We start from the raw sequence: 20,997 nt of genomic DNA on the forward strand, positions 1-20,997 counted from the left end.
ACTGTCTCCTTGTACCGTGGTGAAACCTGCTACTCCTGAGAAGTCAGTAAGAATAAATTCAGGCAGACTCAGGGAAGTGGTGACTGTGGAGGGGAACAGTTAGACTGACTGCACCGCAAGGTGCATTTTTAAAGCCGTCCCTTGCTGTGTTCAAAGTTCTCCATCTCCAAAGAGGTAATAAACCAAGCACTGAATGTTAATAAAGGACGTGCCTGAAAAGTGAGAGGGTTCCTATGAGTGGAGTGCCATCCCCCTGTGTTGTCATCTGGTGCATGCCACGCTGTTGCCTAAACAGCATCAGTGAAGTGATCAGACAGGCTGCTATAACATGGGCTACCTCTTAAATGTGCTTCTTTCTGGAGTTCCTGCAGTGGAGACACGTACCCATATCCACTCCGCTGAGCTCAGCTGCCTAGCTGTGTATCCACAGTTCCAAGGGAAAGCAAAAAATTCGGGAAAATCACAATGGCAGTTTGTGAAAGAGGTCCTCACCTTTCAGGCTTTTCTCTGCTCCTGTCCCTGCATTGTAAAATGTTTTTGTTCCCTTTCTATTCTGTGCCCATCACACAGCGACTGTGCTGAAATGTTCCCACAGAACAGGATGCAACTGTAATATTCATTTCTCCCAGCAGTGAAATCCAGCCCAAAGCAAAGCAGATTTCATTAGGCTGTAAGGTGAACTCATAAGCAAAACTTTTTTGTTGGCAGTTGATGCCTCCATCTCTATAAATTTTTGTTCTTTAAGCATGGATTTGAGCTGCTCTATGCTACCATAACATTAGCTGCCAAATCATAGCCTGAGAAGTTGAGAAGCTTATTCTGGCAGAGGTGACTATGCCTGCTTCTGAGCTAGCTTCAGATGTGGAGAATAAAATACTGCTCCTTCAAACCTGAAAGCTGAGCTCCTTTGTCCTTGAGACATTTTTCCTTCCCCCCCCTGCCTCTTTATCTTTTCCCCCCAGAGGTCAGGGCTTGATTGTGTTCAGTGAATGATACAGCCTTTCTATAATAGAAAGGCTGTATCTTAACTGAGATATAGATTCTGAGAGTGTGTGTTGTGTGGTTTTGATAGTAGCAAAAGGACCTGTGTGAGGCAGGTCCTTTGGCATGGTTCTGGAAGCCTGAGCAGTGCGCTGGAAGCTAAAGGTGGTATACTCCTCTTCATACCATCAACAGAAAGCGACCACTGGAATAAAATCTCCCTGAAATATACCTAGTATTCGGTACAAGTCTTTTGGAACAAGATTTCCCCACCTCCTCAGTATGAAGTTTGCTTTTGTTTACAAAAGTAAATTCCTCCAGTCTGGAAGCAAACCCAAGTATTGAAGTCCATTGACTAAAAAGAATTAAGGGAAACTAAGGCCTTATATCTGAAATGAGCTTTTGGGAATAATTCTTGTCATCTCCCACCCTATTTAGTGGATAAGTGCAAGATTTGTGCTATTGGAAATTTAGTTAGTAAATCCTGTTTATATTTTTGTATTTTTGAGGTAACATTTATCTTGGGATTTTTTCTTTGTTTGTTTTAACCTGTGAGTTTGTATTCCTCTATTTATATATAAAACTAAGCTTAAAATTTCCAAATATAATGACTGTATAACAGTTGAATTATTAGTGATGTAATTATTAATATATTGATCATCTACGCAAGTACAAACTAGTAATCTTCAGCAAATAATACCAACAATGAAATTCATATTTTAACAATTTTTCTATAGCCAATGGAAAAACATATCTTCAGGTGTGTTTCAGAACACTAACATATCTTTCTTCACAGTTTCTACAAAGGTTTTATGAAGATCAGACTCACAGCTAAAATTATTTATTGTTTTTACTCCTGTTACTTGTATGTATATCTTACAGGTGACTAGGTTCAAATATCTAAGGTGAACTAAGGCACACAAATGGCAGTTGCTTCATAAGAAGAAAGTAGCATCTTAAGGTCTGTCTCTAAAAAGCTGATATTTATAAGACAGCGGACAAATTTTCTTTAAGAACATGACATTTGAGTTATACAGCAGAGGTTTTTTGGGTTTTTTTTCAGACCAAGGGATGAAAAGGTAGCACATCATGGCATCTTTTGGCTAATATAATTTTCTGATCTTTAGCCAGACATTTGCAAGAAGGTTCCTGCTCAGGGGGGATTTTAATTTGTTAATAGGATTTCCTTATCACTCTGCAATGTAATTTTCCACACCATTGAAATACAGTGGACTTTGGCAGTACTCACAAATGACCACGTGTTTATGCCAGTTTAGTCAGCTTACTCAAACAAAGATTTAGCAATATTAGGGTGTAAATAATTGTACAGTGTTTTCAAAGAGTGAAGTTATTTAATTCATAAGAATTCTCAGATTACTGTGATGGAGATATTTTCATTTTTGGCAAACTACATATTTTTATGGCTGCAGAATCATTTATGAAATTTTTTTTACACATAATAATACTAAATTATAAATTTCATATAAAAATTGATATTTGAAATGAAAAATTCCCATAATTTTGAAGTCATGTTTGGTAGTGAAGAGTTCAAAACCTAGCACCATAACTGACAATATAATCAAGTATCTAATCATAGTCAAAAGTTATGTATCTGAATCAAGTGAATGCTTCCCCGATTTTAACTTTAAATGTTTTTTAGAGATTATTTCATAGAAATGCAAATTAAAATTACTTTTAAAAAATAATTTTAAGTCCTCTGTATGAATAGGAGTTAAAATAAATTGTCCTTTTCAAGAATTGAATTTTATCCACAGGGATTAAAAAAGGGTAGTGTGTCTGTAGGAGACTAGGCCCTTTTGGGGTAGTATTTATTTGTTTATTTGAATATCTACAGAAAAAAAATGAGCTGCCTTTCTGAATTTTCACTGATGCTAAATGCCAAACTGCAAGGAAATAAACACAATCAGCTATAGAGGGCCTGTCTTCCTCACTTGCAGCTAATGACTATGGTCTGCAGCAAATAAATATTTAACAGAAAATAAAGAAGTTTCATCAGGAGAAACCTCTGCAAAGTGAATATACTGTCTGTCATGTTTTCTTTTCTGAAAACAACTTCACCTTTATGAAAAGTGTGAGAGATGATACAATGTAGAATTTATCTTTTAAGGCATAGGTCAAAATCAAAACCTTAACATTCACTTCAGAAATCAGCTGGAGACTAAAAGATGTTTAAATGCTTTTTATTGCGTTCCTCATTGGCTGCTATTCATGGATGGACGTAAGAGGTGATTACTACACATTATGTCATTACCGGGAGTTGACAGTAACAGAGAGAATGATCATCAGTATTGGACCCAAAGAGTATTTAAAAGGTGTAAAGCATTTCTAGACGCTTCAGCACCTGGTACTGATGATACCAATGATTCCAGTACTGTATGTTTGGGAGCAGATGAACTGAATTCATATCAGCAAATATAAATATCAACAGTGTCTCAGTAAGTCAAATGAAGGTGCTCCTTTTATAGTTAAAAGCAAGAAATAGCCACTCGTAGGGAGTGATTAATCTCATTCTGAAGTAGATCGCTGAAACAGGGTAGATGAAAACTGCTCTAACACCTCATATTTCTCTCCATTGACTGTAAAAGGAGATCTCAGATGATTAGCTCAGGTGGCTACATGGCAGATACCTAAGATTTGGTAAGATTAATGATAAGCAATGGCAAAAAGGTCTCTTATAGCAATATGAATTATAGCACCTTTTTAATAAGCTTTTTCTACTCTTTGCTGTTTCAAAAAACAATTTCTTCTTGTAACCATAATTGTAAACAATTTATCTATTATGCAAAATCTGAATAGATATTGTCGTGATACCATTTACTGTCTTTATTTTAAAAAATGGAGACCTGATAGAGAAGCTGTGTTCCTACGACCGGTTAGCCTATGGAAATAATTCCATTCAGAAACTCTTCAAAACCACAACACAACTGATCAAGGCACATGAAATAGAAAAGTTAAAAAGATAAATACCTGATTAAAAGGAATTAGTTCTAGCCTTCATTTCTAATTCCTTGACACTTCCCATGACTTCACTGGTGCGTCCTTACTCACAGCTGCCTTAAGAATGTTGAAGAGTCTTGCTATAAATGGATAAATGCATAATTATGAGAGAGAAGAAATTTACTGTGCACATGAGGTAAAATGGTATTACCACATGTTATGGATCTGGGTTACAATTTGTTGCTTATGCACGGAGCAAGTGAGCAGTACCTACTGAGTGGTCCCACCATATTTGTATTGATACCTATTGGTCAATAGCTGTGGGAGGATGATTCCTGTGACACACACTGACCTTATTAACGTCATGCAAAGGTGGTCAAAGATGCAGTGATTCCCTATACACAAAATTAGTTGTAACAGTGTAGCCTAAGGAGTAGAAGAAAGAATAAAAGCAAAAGATAAGATTAAAAAAAAAAAAAAAAAGAAAGAAAAAAATCTCCAAACTGTCCCTTAATTTGGAAAAAGATTTAGCAAAAGAATGAAGTTATCACGGAATTTTTATATATTATCTCTGCTTCATATTTGGTAATGAGGTAATAAAATTTATGTATTCATTATAAGAATGCATCCTAAAGACAGGCATTTTAATTTCTGCATAAGCAATACACATAAAATTTGTCACAAATAGAACTATAATTTAGAATAACAATTAGAATCCATTAAAGTTCTTTTAATTGTTTTTTTTCTCATATATTTTTTTATCCTAATTAATGTAACACAAAATGAGATTTTAAGCTTAGGTTAATTTGTTTTGCTCAGACTGAAGTATTTGTGCAAGCTCCTTATTGCATAAAAATGTGAAGGGGAGCCGAATTGAAGAAGCAATAATATTAATGCCCCCTTGAATATCCTATTAAACAGTTTTCAATAGATGCTTGGATCTTCTAATTGTCAATATGAAACTGTCTGAAGAGTTGACATTGTATATACTGAGGCTCTTAACAGCTTTTTTTGCAAACTCTGGCCATGCTAAACACTTGATAGCTCAGAGAAGTTCGTATAAAAATGTCACAGTGCCTTCTGAAAAAGTGAATATGGCCCTTGTGACCAAACTTGTGAAGGTGTCTTGATGTTTAAAAATGAAGATAAGTAAGACTTGGAAAGCATTTAGGTGGATTAGATACTTATCTACTATTGAAGGTAATGCTTTGTAAAAATGGGATCCTGGAGAGCCCTATCTTACTTCTTATCATGTTTGTGCAGGGGAAAAAAAAAAAAAAAGCAGGGTAAGACAGTACTGAAAGAAAGAAGCACAGTAAACTCCTTTTTAGCTCAAGCTGAGTGTAATATTCTAGCTCTTATCCTAGATGTATTAAGTAGGAAATTGGTGTTTCTGAATTCAGTTAAAAGTCAAGCTATAATATATTCACATCCTCAGGTATCCCAGAAGCCACTGTATGTTTCCTCCCTTGATTAATGTGTAAGGCAGAAACTTCACTCTCTTCCATAGAAATGTGAAGGATCTCCTTCAAAATGGATGCTGGTTATATAAAGAAATATGTAATTTATAAAAGAGAGAATAATTTTCATTGACTTAAACTTTTTTTAATCCTACTAGTACCCAAGTTTTCCTTACAGATAACAGAAAATGTCTTCAATTTGAAAATAAACAGGTTGATGCAGCTTCAACTGTTTCCTTTGGGTTCTTCTCCTAAGGATACATTTAGTGATAAAAAGCCAAACTGTGACATTATTACCTTCCTTCATAAAGGGTGGTGATTCTTTTTAATCCTTATGTCATTCTGCAAACGTTACCCGGATCAGCTTTGTAGGGCCTGAGACTTCTTAGAGCTTGTTGTTGAAAAATAAATAGCATATAAGAAAAGGAGATTTAAAACTCCATTTTCCTAATTTTGTTTCCATCAGCACATTTCTCGGTCAATCTACTTTTCTCAGCTGTTTTGCACGTTTTTATTTTTCTTCCTTCGTGTACTGCGATGATCGGTTTTAACCTGAAAGCAACTGTCTTTTTATAGCTTCCACATGACACAGTGGAACTATATTCTAGATAATGAGTAGTGTGTTGAGACAGTGGTTACCTGCAAACATGAAGCAAATGTGGGAGTGTCATTGATAAATATATGGACCAGCCAAGAATCAGCTGCTGGGTGTGCATTCCGACCACATTGCATAAATGCATGGTGGGCAGAAATGATGAGAAAAAGTCAGATAACATAAAGAGAAACTCATGTGATGTTAATAGATGCATAAAAATAAGCAGAGGAAAACCACTGAAATTATGCTGTGTACTTGATCTGATGCTCTAACACAAAAAAAAAGTGTATCAATATAGTAAAGTGTAACTTCCCAGTTTCCATCTTATATTAAAACTTCCAGATACAGTGGAAGGAGAAAAGGTCGGCTCTTCAGTGCTATGGTTATTATATTTTGGGTTTGGTATTGCAATATAAAGCAGCTTTTCTTTTCAATGGCTTTTTTTTTCAATGGCTTTTTTTTCAGATTTTAGAACTGCTCAATGCCATGTTGTAGAACTATTAAGATTTGTAGATTTCTCTTTATGTGACAACAAATACAAAATTTGTGTGGGGAAGAGAGTGAGTTTATCTAACAGTTGAACTACATCACTTTGAACAGAAAGATCAATATACTCTTAATCCTCTTATAGTTTGAAAAGATTTTTCCAAGAACAGCAAAATAAAATCAGAAGTGTTAGTTTTTTACAATTTATATTATATTTGCACATTTTAATTTCCTATTCTTTTTTCTGGTTCTCCAAGACATCCCTGTGATCTCTAATGTATAGTTTCTTAAGTTATTAATGTAAGAGATTTGTAAGAGATACTAATGTAAAAATAAATTCATTTAAAAATGATAGGTTGGGGTGGAGCATGATGACAAGAATGACACATTGCTCACTAAAAGAAATTATTTTTTAAGTTTTCTTTGTTCTATTTTACCTTTTATTTATTAAAAAATGTATCAGTCTGCAAGATAAAGATAATGATTTGTGAAATTACAAGATTAAGTCCAATATAAGTATTAATTAATGGAATATAAATATTATGCATTCATGTATGTTCTTTTAGCTAATATAAAGTCTTTTACAACAACTGTATGCTATGAGAGGCCTGCCATATGTTACTTAGATAAAATTAATCCCAAAGTCACATTACAAATAAGCAACACGAAGTCTGAAGATTTTAAGCCCTATTTTGAAGACATTTTTATGGTTTTAGTCATACTACGTTAGCCAGTTATTTCATTCTTTGCAGGGAGGTAAATTGCTGTGAGTTTTGCTCTGTACCACTGAAGATAATGCAAATTTTAACCAATTTAATTGGGGAAAAAAAAAAAAATCACAGCCTGGTTGACATCCAGATACTTAACTCAGATTTTAGTCTCATTATAGAAACAAAACCAGTATTCCTAAGTCTTCTCTTCCTTTCCACACTTTACAGTCTCTATTTGTATCCCTGTTATATAGTTGAATTAGTAGTAGTTTAAAAAGAAATGTTTCTAATACTGTAATGTTCAGGTCACTGAGGACTCCAGTCGGAGAGACTAATCCTCCTTCTCTTCACTTTTTCTGTAGAGTTATTTATATAGAGCTAGGATTATTTATAAAAGATCTTTTGATACTGCATGTTTCGTAAATACCAAGTAAGTAAGTTTGCATGTGTAATCAATCCTTTTTTTTAGGCTGCCTGGAATTGAAAGAAGACACCATTGAAAATCTTCTAGCAGCTGCCTGCCTCCTCCAGCTCCCACAAGTAGTAGAGGTTTGCTGCCATTTTCTAATGAAGCTTTTGCACCCATCCAACTGTTTGGGAATACGAGCATTTGCTGATGCGCAAGGATGCACAGAGCTTATGAAGGTGGCTCACAACTACACCATGGTAAGGCAGTTTTACAAGATCTAAATTATGATCTTGTGAATCCTCTATATCTTCTGTAAGTAAAAATACCGTGTTACTTTTCTGCTTGAAATAATTCTGTACTTCTCTGGAACTTTATTTCATAAGTGGCCCTCTTGAAACCATAGGAGTGGTAATTCCTCTCAGCTTCAGTGAAGTTATGAGAATTGGCTTGCTATGATGAATGCACTGTCTGCTGAGTCAGAACAGTACATGCCTTAATTAGATGCGTGTTCACATAGAGGTGATAATAGTAAAAAGTATCTGTAAGTCCTTAGAGTACTTTTTAATCACTGTTCCTTTTTGTTTAGCTTTAGGGAATCTTCGTAATTGTCATTGTTCTGCATGGCAACAATATCAAGGGAAGTTTTGGGGTTTTTTTTTGTCAAGAATTATCCCTCCTTTTATTCATCTGTGAAGTAGATTAAGACAGAAAGTTGAGCACATAAAGAATTTTATCTGACAATATTTTAAATTTTTCCAGTTATACCTGACAGAACAGGTATGGCATTAATATTAAAAATTAATCAGAATCAATGAAGCAAAAATATGCTACTTAATCAGAAACTAAATCATACCGGTAGCCATTTGATTCTGCATAGTTTGACAAAATTAAAAACATCTGGCTCATGAAATTAAGCTCACATAAAGAGTAGGTTACATATAATTTCTGAGACATAATGGTCCCTTAAGGTCTATACTGAAATTATTATTGAAGTAATACAGCAGGTTTCAATGAGTCTGCTTTGCTTGTCCAGCAGTTATGTCCTCATTTTATTTATTCTTTTCTGTAACTAATACCATATTGTAATTCACAGGTTTAACTGTGTTTTTCTTACCACTACAGCTCAAGTAGTTATATCCATTTACACTTATGGAGCTAGTTCTGTGGCTGGTTTTAATTTTCTCTGTATTTAGACATCTAAACTGTAGTTTTCCAGGTCCAAGCTAGTCAGTTTAACCTTCTGTCAGTGGAGAGAAATAAGCTGTCAGAGCAGAATTCATCTGATCTACCATAGAATGAGATTGCATTAGAAGTGAACAGGTATGGGTTGAAAAGTTCAACATTTTTGTCAATATATTTTTTAGATTTATGTATTACTTTGATATTTTTGGGGGGTGAAAAGCAATATAATGAGCATTTAATTATTTTTTTTTAAACTAATAGAGAAAAACCTTGAGTTTAAAAATTTCTCATCATTCTTTAAAACAATTTATTGAAAGATTTTTTGGGTGAATGAAATTATTATAGTACATTTGAAGACTTGTGGCTGATACATATCTGATGTATCACAAAGATCTGTTCCCATTTCTAAGATATTAGGTATATTATATAATCTATTATTGTTTTTAATGCTCAGGCCTAAAATCTGAATTATGTGTAATGGGAAAATCACCAACAAGAGACGGTGGATCAAAAAGGAAGTCAGTTGTAATTAATAAGCAAGCTCTGATGTAACTACATTTGCAAGCATGTACAATAGTATTTCTCTTTGCTAGAAATACAAATAATCACATCTATTCAACTATGCAATTACAGTATTTTTTCTGTACATGATTAAACCTGCAACCCAGTGAAAACATAGTCCTAAAAGTTAAACTTCATAGTGCATGATATTTTCATAGACATCGTGTTATTGCATTTAAGCATGAGGCAGCTCACATGTATTTGATTTGCTGTTTTGTGTTAAAGGGTGTGGATGAGCAGTTGTAAGTGGGGGAAGGGTGCCTTATTGCCTGTCTTGACTACAACACTCTCAATCAGAGAGAACCTACGTAAGAGAAAAGCGATTATTTCTTCTACATGCATGCATAACCGGGAAAAACTTCTAGAGTGCAAAGACGATACCCTGAAGAGTGTGATAAAGGAACAGCAAACAGAGGCCTTATAATGGGAAGAAAGGATAGGAAGGTGATGAGCAGAGCAGAGAGCAGATGCATAGTCTCTGAGGTGATGGAGAGCATTATTTTTTCCTTCAGACTCCAGGGAAATACTATGGACTGTGACGAGAGCAAACCTAGAGTAGGGCAAGGGGGAGTTTGTTAACAAACTCCTCCTGTCTTATGCAGAGGATTTGAGGGGAAGCCCTCTTTAAAAAAGGATGGGGAAATCCTTGTTTTAAAAAAGTTCTTATGCTTTCAGGAGAACTTCAAGGCCCTTTCTTTAAAGCTTTTCAGGGGGCTTTCTTTAAGAGTTGCAAGTGATGTATCTCAAATTCTGGTCTGTGAATCCTCTTCCAAGGTATCATTGCAAAAGCTCGTTTGTTATGAACAGGAAATAATGGCACTCCCTCCACTCTGGCATATTGTGTGGTCATTTGCTTGTAAAAAATTACCATTCTTTGAAGGCTAGAGAAAATAAATAGCTTAAGAGGTTTCTGATATGAAGGCAGAATAACAGATTAATGAATGCAACTTTCAAAGTTTAGGTGTTTCTGCTTTCTAAAGAAAAATCATTTTTCTCCATGAAAATGTGAAACATAAAACTAGTGAAGTGAATTTTCCTTAGCCAATTGTCTTAAATATTTACTTAAATTATTTCTCATATAAATAGTGGAATTGTCAGAAAATTAATCTCTCTGATATATGAAAAGCACTTATAGGGAGAAAACTTGGGGGGGAGGGGGAAGCTTTGACATCATTTGAGAGAACTCTAACAGCTTTTGAAGAATGAAATAATATGATTTCTTTCTGCACTTTTTTCAATCTTTAGAAATATTGAGTTTCTGGATATTTAGCACTGTAGCGCCAGTCTTTTAGCAATATATTGGTTCAGTGAATAGGGAGTTATAGCTGACTATCTGAATAGACAGTTCTATAATGCTAATCATCATAACAAATATTTTTTTAATAGAGTACAAATAACGAAGCTAAATGAAATAGATATACTTGTCCCCAAGGTAAAGAAAAAATGAAGGTAATGACTGAAATTATATACCCTTCATCTTGTTCTTTGCATCTACAAAAATATCTACTCTATATTAAGCACAAGAAATTCCTTTTTACCCCATCATATGTCTCTTAAAAATTGTAGCCAAGAATTGTCAAAAACAAAAATAACAATTTTTATTCTACTAACCATAATGCTATAGAGAAATACAGTTAGGCCTGACCAGAAATAATAGTGCTGTACCACAAAGTTTTCTGAGATAAAACACCTCAAAGAAACAATAATTCTACACTGGTTGTGGGAATGGGGAGCAAGACAAAGTTTTTCAAATAATCTTGCAAAAATAGATTTGCAGACCTGACATATGCTATAGAATGTGTAATAATTTTGAGATATGACTCAAAGTAAATCTCATCTTGGAATAATTTTGCTTCTTAGTTAATTACATAGGTGAAATTAAATACTAATTGATTCCTGGGGGAAAAAAAAAAAAAGACTTAATTCTTTGTAGTCCTTAGTTGAGGTACTCATTTAAAGCGCTGGAACCTTAGGATAACTCTCTGATTGCATCATACCTGGCAAGTGTCTTACAGTTTTCTTCCACCAATTAGTTTTAATTAGAAAGTCATTCACAGTTGTCTTCACAATAGCATTTTAATGAAAATCAATATATTTTCATGAAAATGGTTTGCTTCATTGAATCTCCATAAATGTTTTAATCTTCATTCTTCAAAAGCAATTTCCTTACCTAGTGTCAGACTTGATATTTTATAAGTTCTAAATTACAGTGTTGTTCATTAAAAAAATAATTTATGTATATATATTCAGTTTGCTTTGAGCTTTCGCATAACGTGTTATGAGGACAAGATGTTTGAGCCTGGAAATTTCTTTATATTGAAGAAGAAATAGCTGCTAAAGAGCAGACCACTGAATTTAAGAATCCTGTTGACTTCAGGAGATATGTCATTTCCAACACATGTTTTTTGTCACATTAGATAACTGTTCAATTCCCCTCAACCATGAAATCTGTGGAAGCCACGAATACAATTTTTATTTGCATAGTTGACACAAGTATGTCCAGACAATTCAAATGTGACAATGTGACAAACTTTTCTCAAAATGCAAAGAGTCATTGCTGAACCTGGAGAAAGCTTCTAATGGAAGTAAAATTCATTAACTGTGCAGTTATATATCCCTTTCCATGACCAGAGGCATAATATCCCTGGTATTTACTGAGATATTTAGTCTTCAGTGTCAAGTATCAAATTGTTCTTTTGAAATGCAAAATCTAAGCGAGGAAAAGAAAAGGTGTGCATGGACGAGGGGAGGCAGTGAGGAAATGAAGATAAGAAAAGCAGTGAAGGAAAACCAGAGAACATTTGAAAAATCTTTTAAAAATACACTTGCCAAATAACAAGTTATGAGGGTAGTGGGGCAAGAGGGGAAGGTAGACTTCATGAAAAGTTAGTGAACAATGAAATTTGGAGATTTCTATCTTTGCATTCCCCATACTTTTTATAAATGGAACTTGGATAGCAACATTTTAAATTAAAGCATTAGAAGCAAGAAGTTAAAAATAAGAGAAAAAATGCAAAGTTTCATTGGTTTCTTTTTTTAGGCATTTAGGTATGGTGGGGGTTTTGGGGTTTTTTTGTTTGTTTTTGTTTTTTAATTAATCTAATAATTTAAATGGCAGCACAGATACCCATGTCTCTCTTGATTTAAGACTTCCGTACATCTTAATTACAATCTGGATTTTTACTAGCTTGTCAATTTCTGTAAATTTTCAATCTGCAAAGCCATATGTCTGATAACTTTAAATTCTTAATCTACTGTCAGAGTTATATGATAGTACAGTGAAGTGCACGTGATGTCTTTTAAAAAAAACGATAGCAGCAAAATTGAAAATATCAATAAGCTAAAGCAAATGCATTCTTCTAACACATTTTTAGTGACAGTTCTTTATTCTTCTAGTTATCAGGGGTTTCATATGTAGGGAAGCTAACCTCTAAAGTCAGCAATTTATCAGCTTGTCATACTTGTCAGAAATTTATTAGTAGTTGTAGTGTATGATCTTATCTGTCTCTTTATATAAAGTCTAATTTGAAATTGTGAGGGTAACCTTTTTGGGATGCAATTCTTTTTAGAGTATATGACTTTTTATAATGTACTTTACTTTGAACCATTATATGTTTATTGCTGAAGGTTTGTAATAGACCATGCTCGTTTAATGAACTCCGTGGCCTTGATGTACCATTAGCTCTTCTCATAACAACTACTTTTCTACATTAGTAAATACTGAGAGATGAAAAATTTGTCATATTTTTTTCTTAAATAGATAATTGCAGTTTGGTTTTAAAGCATGGGAAATTCTTAAAAAAATTATTCATACTTGGTAAGGTTTTGAATACAACTGTAGTTTGCTTTCTCTCTCACAATAAAGAACATGGTTCTGCTTATGTTATGACATAGACAATGCTTAGAAATTTAGAATGTGACATTCCAAGTTATGCTACCAGTTTCTTCATCTCAACATCATGCCATTTGACTGAAGCCCGATTGTTTCAAGTGGAAAATTGAAATACCTCATAGATACAACTATTTAATCTATCAGTGTTTTACCTCTCAGGAAACTTTACTTAAAGCTCAGTGATCATTTTGCATCTTGAAACTGCAGTTTGACAATTGAGATGGTAGAGCTTGTTCCACGTTTTTATTTCACCATATTCCAAGATGAATCGCTAAATATAAACTTGGAAAATCTTCAGATTACTTTGAGACACTGAGTAGGAGGACGGCCATAAGCAAAATTTCCATGAGCAGAAGAATGTATATGAATAAAGTGATTGAGGTGTCTGTAACCCAGTCAAAATGTTAGTGATATAAAGGACCCTAACATATGTTACAGTTCCAAGCCTGGGAGACGCAGAATGTTTGCAAGTGCCTTTGAATGAAGTGGTAGAAGGTGTTTAGTCTCTCATAGATGCAGTTATGAGCTTCACGCTGTAAGGGTCATTAGTCCCAGCACAGTAAAACATTACTCAAACTTAATTATAAGCACGTAAGTAATCTTAGTGACATGTACTGACTCTATATAGACCCTTTAACTTACTGAGAATTCTGATTATACTGCAGATGGAGCAACCATTTCATTTATGTGAAGTGTGTGCCTTATGCAAATTTTTTAATGGTCTTTTATGGTGAAGAGCTTCAGTGATCATGTTATTAGTTATGTTTATTATCTAAGCCACAGAATTTCACAGTTAAAACTTGGTGGGGATGGAGTGGGAAAGGAGTGATATGTAAAACATTTCCTATCCAGTTCCATTTAGAACAGCTCATCCTGAAGCATACTGAAATACTGTAACAGTATTCCATATTCAAATTAAGAAAAATATTTTTGAGATATTGATAGATGGTGATGACAATCATTAATGAGTTGTGGTTGTACATTCAGACATCAGTGGTTTATTTCAGTGTTAATATGGCTTTAACTAAGGTCAGATAACAAATGAGGCAAGCAAACTCTCTAATACTGTAATGTAACAGTTAACATATGCTGTTTAACCTGATTTATACACAGGGTTATCAGTTGGCTTTCTACTATTTAAAATAGCTGACCAGATGCTGGTCAATAGCTACTGACCAGATTAACAGCTTTGTTAACTTCACATCTTACTTTGTTTTGACCACTTTGACCTCCTTATCACCACATTGGTGACATATGGATAAATAGACAATAAGATGTGTGGAAAGCTGACTGGACAGACAGGCTCAGAGTTGTGATCTGTAGTAAAAAGTCCAACTAGTGACCAGTAAATAGTGATGTTCCTCAGGGATCACTTCTGGGTTCAATACTCTTTAACAACTTTATTAATGATCTAGATGATAGGATGGAGTTCTCTCTCAGCAAGTTTGCAGATATCACCAAACTGTCAGGGGGAGATGATCAATATGTTTGAGGACAGGGCTGCTATTTAGAGGGCAGGCTGGAGAAATGGGCTGGCAGGAACATCACAAAGTTCAGCAAAAGGAAATGCAAAGTCCTGCAATCTGGGGACAAATAACCCCATGCACCAGTACAGGCTGGGGAGCAACTGTCTAGGAAGCAGCTCTGCAGAAAAGAACCTGGGCGTCCTGATGGAATCCACGTTGAACCTAAGCCAGCAATGTACCCTGGCAGCGAAAAAGGCCAACAACATCCTGGGATGTATTAGTGAGAGTGACCAAGTTGAAGGTGATCCTTCCCTGTTTGGCACCCATGAGACCACACATGAAGTGCTGTGTCTACATTTGGTTTCCTCAGTACTAGAGACGTGGATATACTGGAGTGAGTCCAGTGGAGGTCACCAAGCTGGCTGGATGCCGGAGCATATGGTGTATGAGGAAAGTCTGGGGGAGCTGGGCCTATTGTACCTAGGTAAGAGAGGGCTAAGGAAGACCTTACTGCTCTCTGCATCTACCTGACTGGAGGATACAGAGAAGATGGTGCCACACTGTTGTTGGAGATGCAGAGTGATAACCAACAGACACAAATTGGAACATAGGAAATCCCAACTGGATATCAGGATTTTATTTATTTATTTATTTTTAAACCATGGGGGTAGTCAAATACTAGAAAAGCAACAACTGATGGAGTTTTTAGGATCTGTTCTTGGAGGTATTCAAGACTTGACTGAAAATGTCACTGAGTAGCCTGACCTAGTTAGACGTGCCACTGAGCAGGGAGTTTGACTAGATGACCTCCAGAGGTCACTTTGAACCAAAATTATTCTATAGACTATTAAATGTATCTCCTGTACATTTTCAATGGTCTTAGATATGAGCTGTGTATCCAGGGACAACATGAAGCAAAAGTTCAGATATTTTTTATTTTTTTAATTTTATTTTTTAAGCAATGTGCAACAGATGGGATTACCAGAGCTAACATTTAATTGACTTTTATTAGCAACAAGCCATTGATAACGTTAGCAACAAGTTAGCAGTAACACAATGAAATTTTAAAGCATTCTGCAATTTTCTGTTTCTTATGCTCAGTCAGGCATACATTTCCAAAATATATTTTTGTACAAAATGTCCTACTTGTGCTGTAAATAGCAAATATAAATCTGCAAGAAGACCTGTGCAGGCTGTGTTCAGACTTTATGGCATCCTACACTTAATGGATGATCTGTAAGATGTTTTTTCTTAGGATAGATAGTGTTCATAGAAAACTAGAGTGACTCCAGACAGCAACAGAACTTTTTTTAATTTGTTTTATTTTGTGTTTTATTGTTGCTTCTTCAAAAACCCTATTTAAACATTTGTTCAGCCACCTAGGAGAATATTGTGATAGATTACAGTACTCGAGTGACTATGGAGGAGACTGTGTCACACACTGGAAAGTGACATTGTTACTCATATTGCTGAATATTTACTTTTCTAAAAATGCAATATATTATGTTCGCAACATTTGGAGAAAAAAAGGAATAGTTTTGAGGAAAATACTTTAAGAAAAAAACTTTTAAAATAGGAGATTTCCATCCATAGCAGTATTTATTTGGTTTTTTAACTTGGAAGAATTTATTGCTTACTCAACTGCAAATGTTACAGCTACTGTAGTGTAATGAGAACATTGGTTTTAGTGCACATTGCATGCATTTTTAAAAGTGAATTGGTGTTGTAAGAACTGTTTAAGTTTTTGAGATTTTTGACTCAAGTTTAGTATGAACTAAGTATGTGCAAGAAATTATCTTGGGGCATGCTGGGAGAAAAAAAATTAGTGAATTTAATTGGAAAATACAATTACTCCATACACCTATGACTAAAATGGACATTCTAATCCATTAAATGTATTTTTCAAGGGGAGAGAGGATTGGAACCAAACTATAGAAAACTGTAATTGTTCTGGTTTATGCTTTTTACCTTGTGGATTCTAATCACAAATTTGGAATATTCACTATTAAAAACATCATGTACTGTAAATCCTCTTCAAAAATTACATAGTTGTACACATACACAACTTGCTAATTATTCCTGCACCACTGACAACAGAAGTGAGAAGATGCTGTTTCAAAACCTTGCTGAAATGTCACTGATCATTGAGTCTCTGGGACTCTTTCTAAATTAGTAATTCTCATTATTCTCTTACACATGGCAGGGTGTCCCTGGAAAAAATGTTATGCATCTTGTACATTTTGACATATGGACATAGAAAAGTATGGCTTCCTATATTCAAATTCCTTATGTATTTTCCTTTCAAAGGAGTTAATTTTAAATACACTAGCTTGGAGCAAAAACTTTAATTATGTCTCTACTTCTTAGGTCTACATAGAATGCTAATTAAAGAAATCAAATCCCTTCACTTTTCTAGCTAAATTCTGACTGTTAAAGTTGTTATTTTGACACTCCAATTGTTTGGGGTTTTTTAAGCTCCTTTCTCTCTCTAACATCCTTTGGACTAGTAAAATTAAGTTGAAAATATTCCAAAGAAACCAGAATAATATAAATAAATAATAAAAACAGAGATGCAGAGATGAAAAGAAAAACATTTTATGCCCTACCTGGAAGTATATTTTTTGAGGGTTAGAATTTTCTCCATTTTAACACTTCAAAGCCATACTAGCAATACACAAAAGTGAAAAAGACTGAAACAGTGCAAACACAAACAAGAGTCCCAAAATGCTTGTGATGATCTTACTTTCAACCAAAACACAAAATCTGATCTTTATGTACAAAACTAAGCTTAGACTAGTTTATTTCTCTTGATAGTATGACTTTCTTAAAATACTACAGTATCATTCTTTTTTCTTTTTTTTTTTTAATTCATGACATTAAACTTTTATTATGGCTATTATGATGACTCTTGCTTCCAATTTCTTTTTTCTTCTTTCTTCTTTGAGAAGAAATTGTACTTCTTAGATGACTTTTCACACTTCTGGTATTTTTAAGATGCTTGTTTGAAAGTAATAATCAGCACTTAGCACAGTGTGCTGCTTTTTTGTAAGTTTTCCTTAATACAGCTGTGACATGGCACGTTACAGTACCACTCCATCAAGACACAGTAGGAGAAGAGGAAAATAAGAGCATTTCAAGAACTAGCATATGGACAACAAGATAATTAATAGGAAATAGAGAAGACAACTGCTGGTAGTAAAATGCTGTGAAATCTACAGGAAAATAGTTAAGCAAATAGTCTATAGTGCATTAATCACAATTTGATGGCTGCTTTATCATCAGGAATTTCCATTTTATTGCCTAAATGCTGCATTAAAAAGGTTGGTAGGGCAGAATGCTGTATTATTCCTAGAGAGTGCTGCTATGAAAAGTAGCACTCTCATCTGAATGATCTTTTTACATTATACACAGGACTCAACAGTTCCTATGGTTTTAATTTGTTTTTCAAGTTTATTCTAGTTTCAGAAACGTGAATATTCAGCAGCAACATTAGTATCCCATCGAACTAATACTTACTATGCTTCAGAGTGCAAGCAGAAACATAATTTCATATTAAGGGTACTCTGATATGTCTCTTCTTTCTTCACTGGGTCTGGTGATGGTTTGTCTGTCAGGTCAGCAAATCTACATCTCAATCTCTCAAGTGAAGAATATATCAATTTATAAATCCTGCTTCATCTCACTGAACTGTAGGCATAAATATATTACTGTCCACAGAGGTAGCTCAGGGCAAGCAGAGTCTTAACCTATAAAGCATTGGTGGGTGCCTAAAATCAGTTAGCATGAATCTTTGTCAGCACATACAGAATGGCAAATATCACACTAAAAAAGCACTCCAAAGACAGTGAATTTTAGGGGATTTTCTTGGCATTCATGGAAAACAGCAAAGATGAGAATCAAGACAGCTGAATTATGTAGCTGTAAATTCAAAGTCTTTGAATCTGCAAACTAGTGTAAAATCAAATACCTGACATTTGTACATGTCTTCGGCAAGTTTGAAGGATATGTCCCAGTACTGGGTATAAACATTCTTTGTTTGTTTCCACGATAGCATATCCAAGAGTGGCTAAATACAAAAAACCTCTAGAATACTTAGATTGTGTGCATAGTAGAAAATTAAAAGTTGAGGGCTAAATTCTCTGAAAATGTAGTAGGTATTGTAGTTCCAATTCAGGAGTACCAAGAAAGCATTGACATAACCTGTAAATGCATTTTCTGTCTGCTATTCCCAATACTTTAGGATTGAAAGTCCTTTAGGGTAGAAAGAAGACCTACTAGTGCTTTCTGTGGGCTTCTCAGATAACAGGGAAGAGGAGATAGCCTAACTGGAATACTTAGCTGGTGGGAGGGGACAAGGAAATAACATTGGACAGGGTGATTGAACTGAAACTAAGATGGGGAGCTCTGGTAGGAAAAGCAGAGGAAGGGAAGATACAGGAGTGGGAGACGATAGAAAAGTCAATCTTAGGCATTAGGCTATGATTGAGAAAGTAAAGAGAAGAGTATATGACCAGTAGAAATCTTACTCTGTAGAAATTCCATCACCAAGATTCTTGTCTTTAGTCATTGCTCTGCTTTCTACAATCATCAGTGACTTGTATTCTTAAAATGGCACATCCTGAGAGCTTACAACTTAGTTTTAATATTATTTACATTAAGCTTTGATATACAACACATACCATTTACGAGATTATCTCTTAAGCACTGGATGGTATACTAAGGAATATTTGTTGTCAGTCAGGATGAGACTGTGTGATTTGTCTTTCAAAACCAAAAAGACATCTTGAGTTACTGATTCAGAGACGGTGCTCCTCATTTCCAAGGGTAAGACATACCCAATGGCTAATTTTTGGTGATAGTAGCAAAGACTTGAGACAGATGTGGTATTCATTCTGATCTTGTCTGGCAATACTGTTTTCAGTATAGTGCAGGATAGACAGCTCATTTCTCTGTTGACTAAGTCGAGAAGAATAAAGACAATAAAATCTCAAAGAATGATATCTCTTTTGATGCTATCAGTACTGGAGAAAAAAAAGAGAACAGTTCAGAGTAAAGGTTAGCCCTGCTCTTCCCTGAAGCAGTATCAGAAACTGAAGCTTTACAGTGTTCTGTGAATGTACAGGTGCCCTTCAATACAATACTGACAGATGTTAGAGAGTCATAATACAGAGATACTGGGAAAAAAACATCATCTGCAAGTATTTCTTCCTAACTGGAGCCAGCGGAACAGAAGGATGCATGTTCTCACTTACTCAATCTATATTAAAAAAATATTCATTATTAATAGACAAGACATGGATCTTTCCATCTCATTGGCATGTTACTGCAGCCTGAGCCTTAAAATTGTTGTGAATGCTGGGTCATAAAATATTTTGTTTTATTCACAATTAGAACATTTCTTGTGGTATTGCAAACTTTCAGGGAGCTTTAACTTTTGTCATGGGAGCATCACAACCTCGTCTTAATAAGGAATTGGGTGACTGAATATAATGAGCCATGGCTGACAATACAATGCAAACAAAGACAGAGTGTGATAAGCCTTGGTAGAGGCTATGGGTCAGCAAGCAAGAGGACAACAAAATTGAAAGTGCTGGAAAGATGCATAATATCATCATGGACTGATTTTATTGGCGGCCTGTGTGACACCTCCCCACTAATAGAGATTGGGACCAGAAGGGCAGGGGAAGGGGGGTATTGTGCAGACATCCAACACTGAGCTGGAGCAAGTGTTGCATTTCCCCAGGCTCCACTGTGCCAACTCATATTCAGGGCCAGCTTCAGTAACTGGAACTGTATGTAGGTTGTATGTGTGGGAGTGTGAAGTTTTTCCTGACACAGCTTATCCACTGCTTTGGTTCAGTTATTAAATTGAACTTTGCAGAATCACACTGTCTGGTGCTCTTTCTCCCTGCCCCCTCCCCCTTGACAACTGTTCATCATGCTTTTTTCTTGGCACTAAGAAATACCATATTGTCTTATTTTGACTGGAAATGTTCCTTACCAGAAATAAATCCTCTTTTTTTTTTAATTTATGGAAATATATCATGCAAAAACTGTTACATTTTTATAACTCTAACATTTTTTAGACTTAAAGGTGTTACAGACATTGTAATAGATGATACCTGCAGCAGAGGGCAAAATAAAAAAAAAATGTATTTTAAAATATTCTGAACCATGTACTTTTATTTAAAAATCAGAAAGGTGCAATCACATATTCATTAAAAAGCTCATCATAGAACCATAGAATAGTTCGGGTTGGAAGGGACCTCTAAAGGTCATCTAGTCCAAACCCCCCTG

At 34.9% G+C, this 20,997-nt stretch overlaps 1 protein-coding gene across 1 annotated transcript in view; it reads left to right on the top strand.

Moving 5' to 3' along the window:
• Nucleotides 1-20,997, top strand: part of KLHL1 (kelch-like family member 1) — a 181,793-nt gene that overhangs the window by 27,407 nt on the left and 133,389 nt on the right. The window contains exon 3 of the mRNA XM_009323524.1: nt 7,660-7,856. Coding sequence (XP_009321799.1) covers nt 7,660-7,856 — 197 coding nt within the window. The remainder of the gene's footprint in view (nt 1-7,659; nt 7,857-20,997) is intronic.

This window comes from Pygoscelis adeliae, unplaced genomic scaffold, assembly GCF_000699105.1.
Source record: "Pygoscelis adeliae isolate BGI_AS28 unplaced genomic scaffold, ASM69910v1 Scaffold44, whole genome shotgun sequence".
In the NCBI taxonomy this organism is placed as follows: Eukaryota; Metazoa; Chordata; class Aves; order Sphenisciformes; family Spheniscidae; genus Pygoscelis; species Pygoscelis adeliae.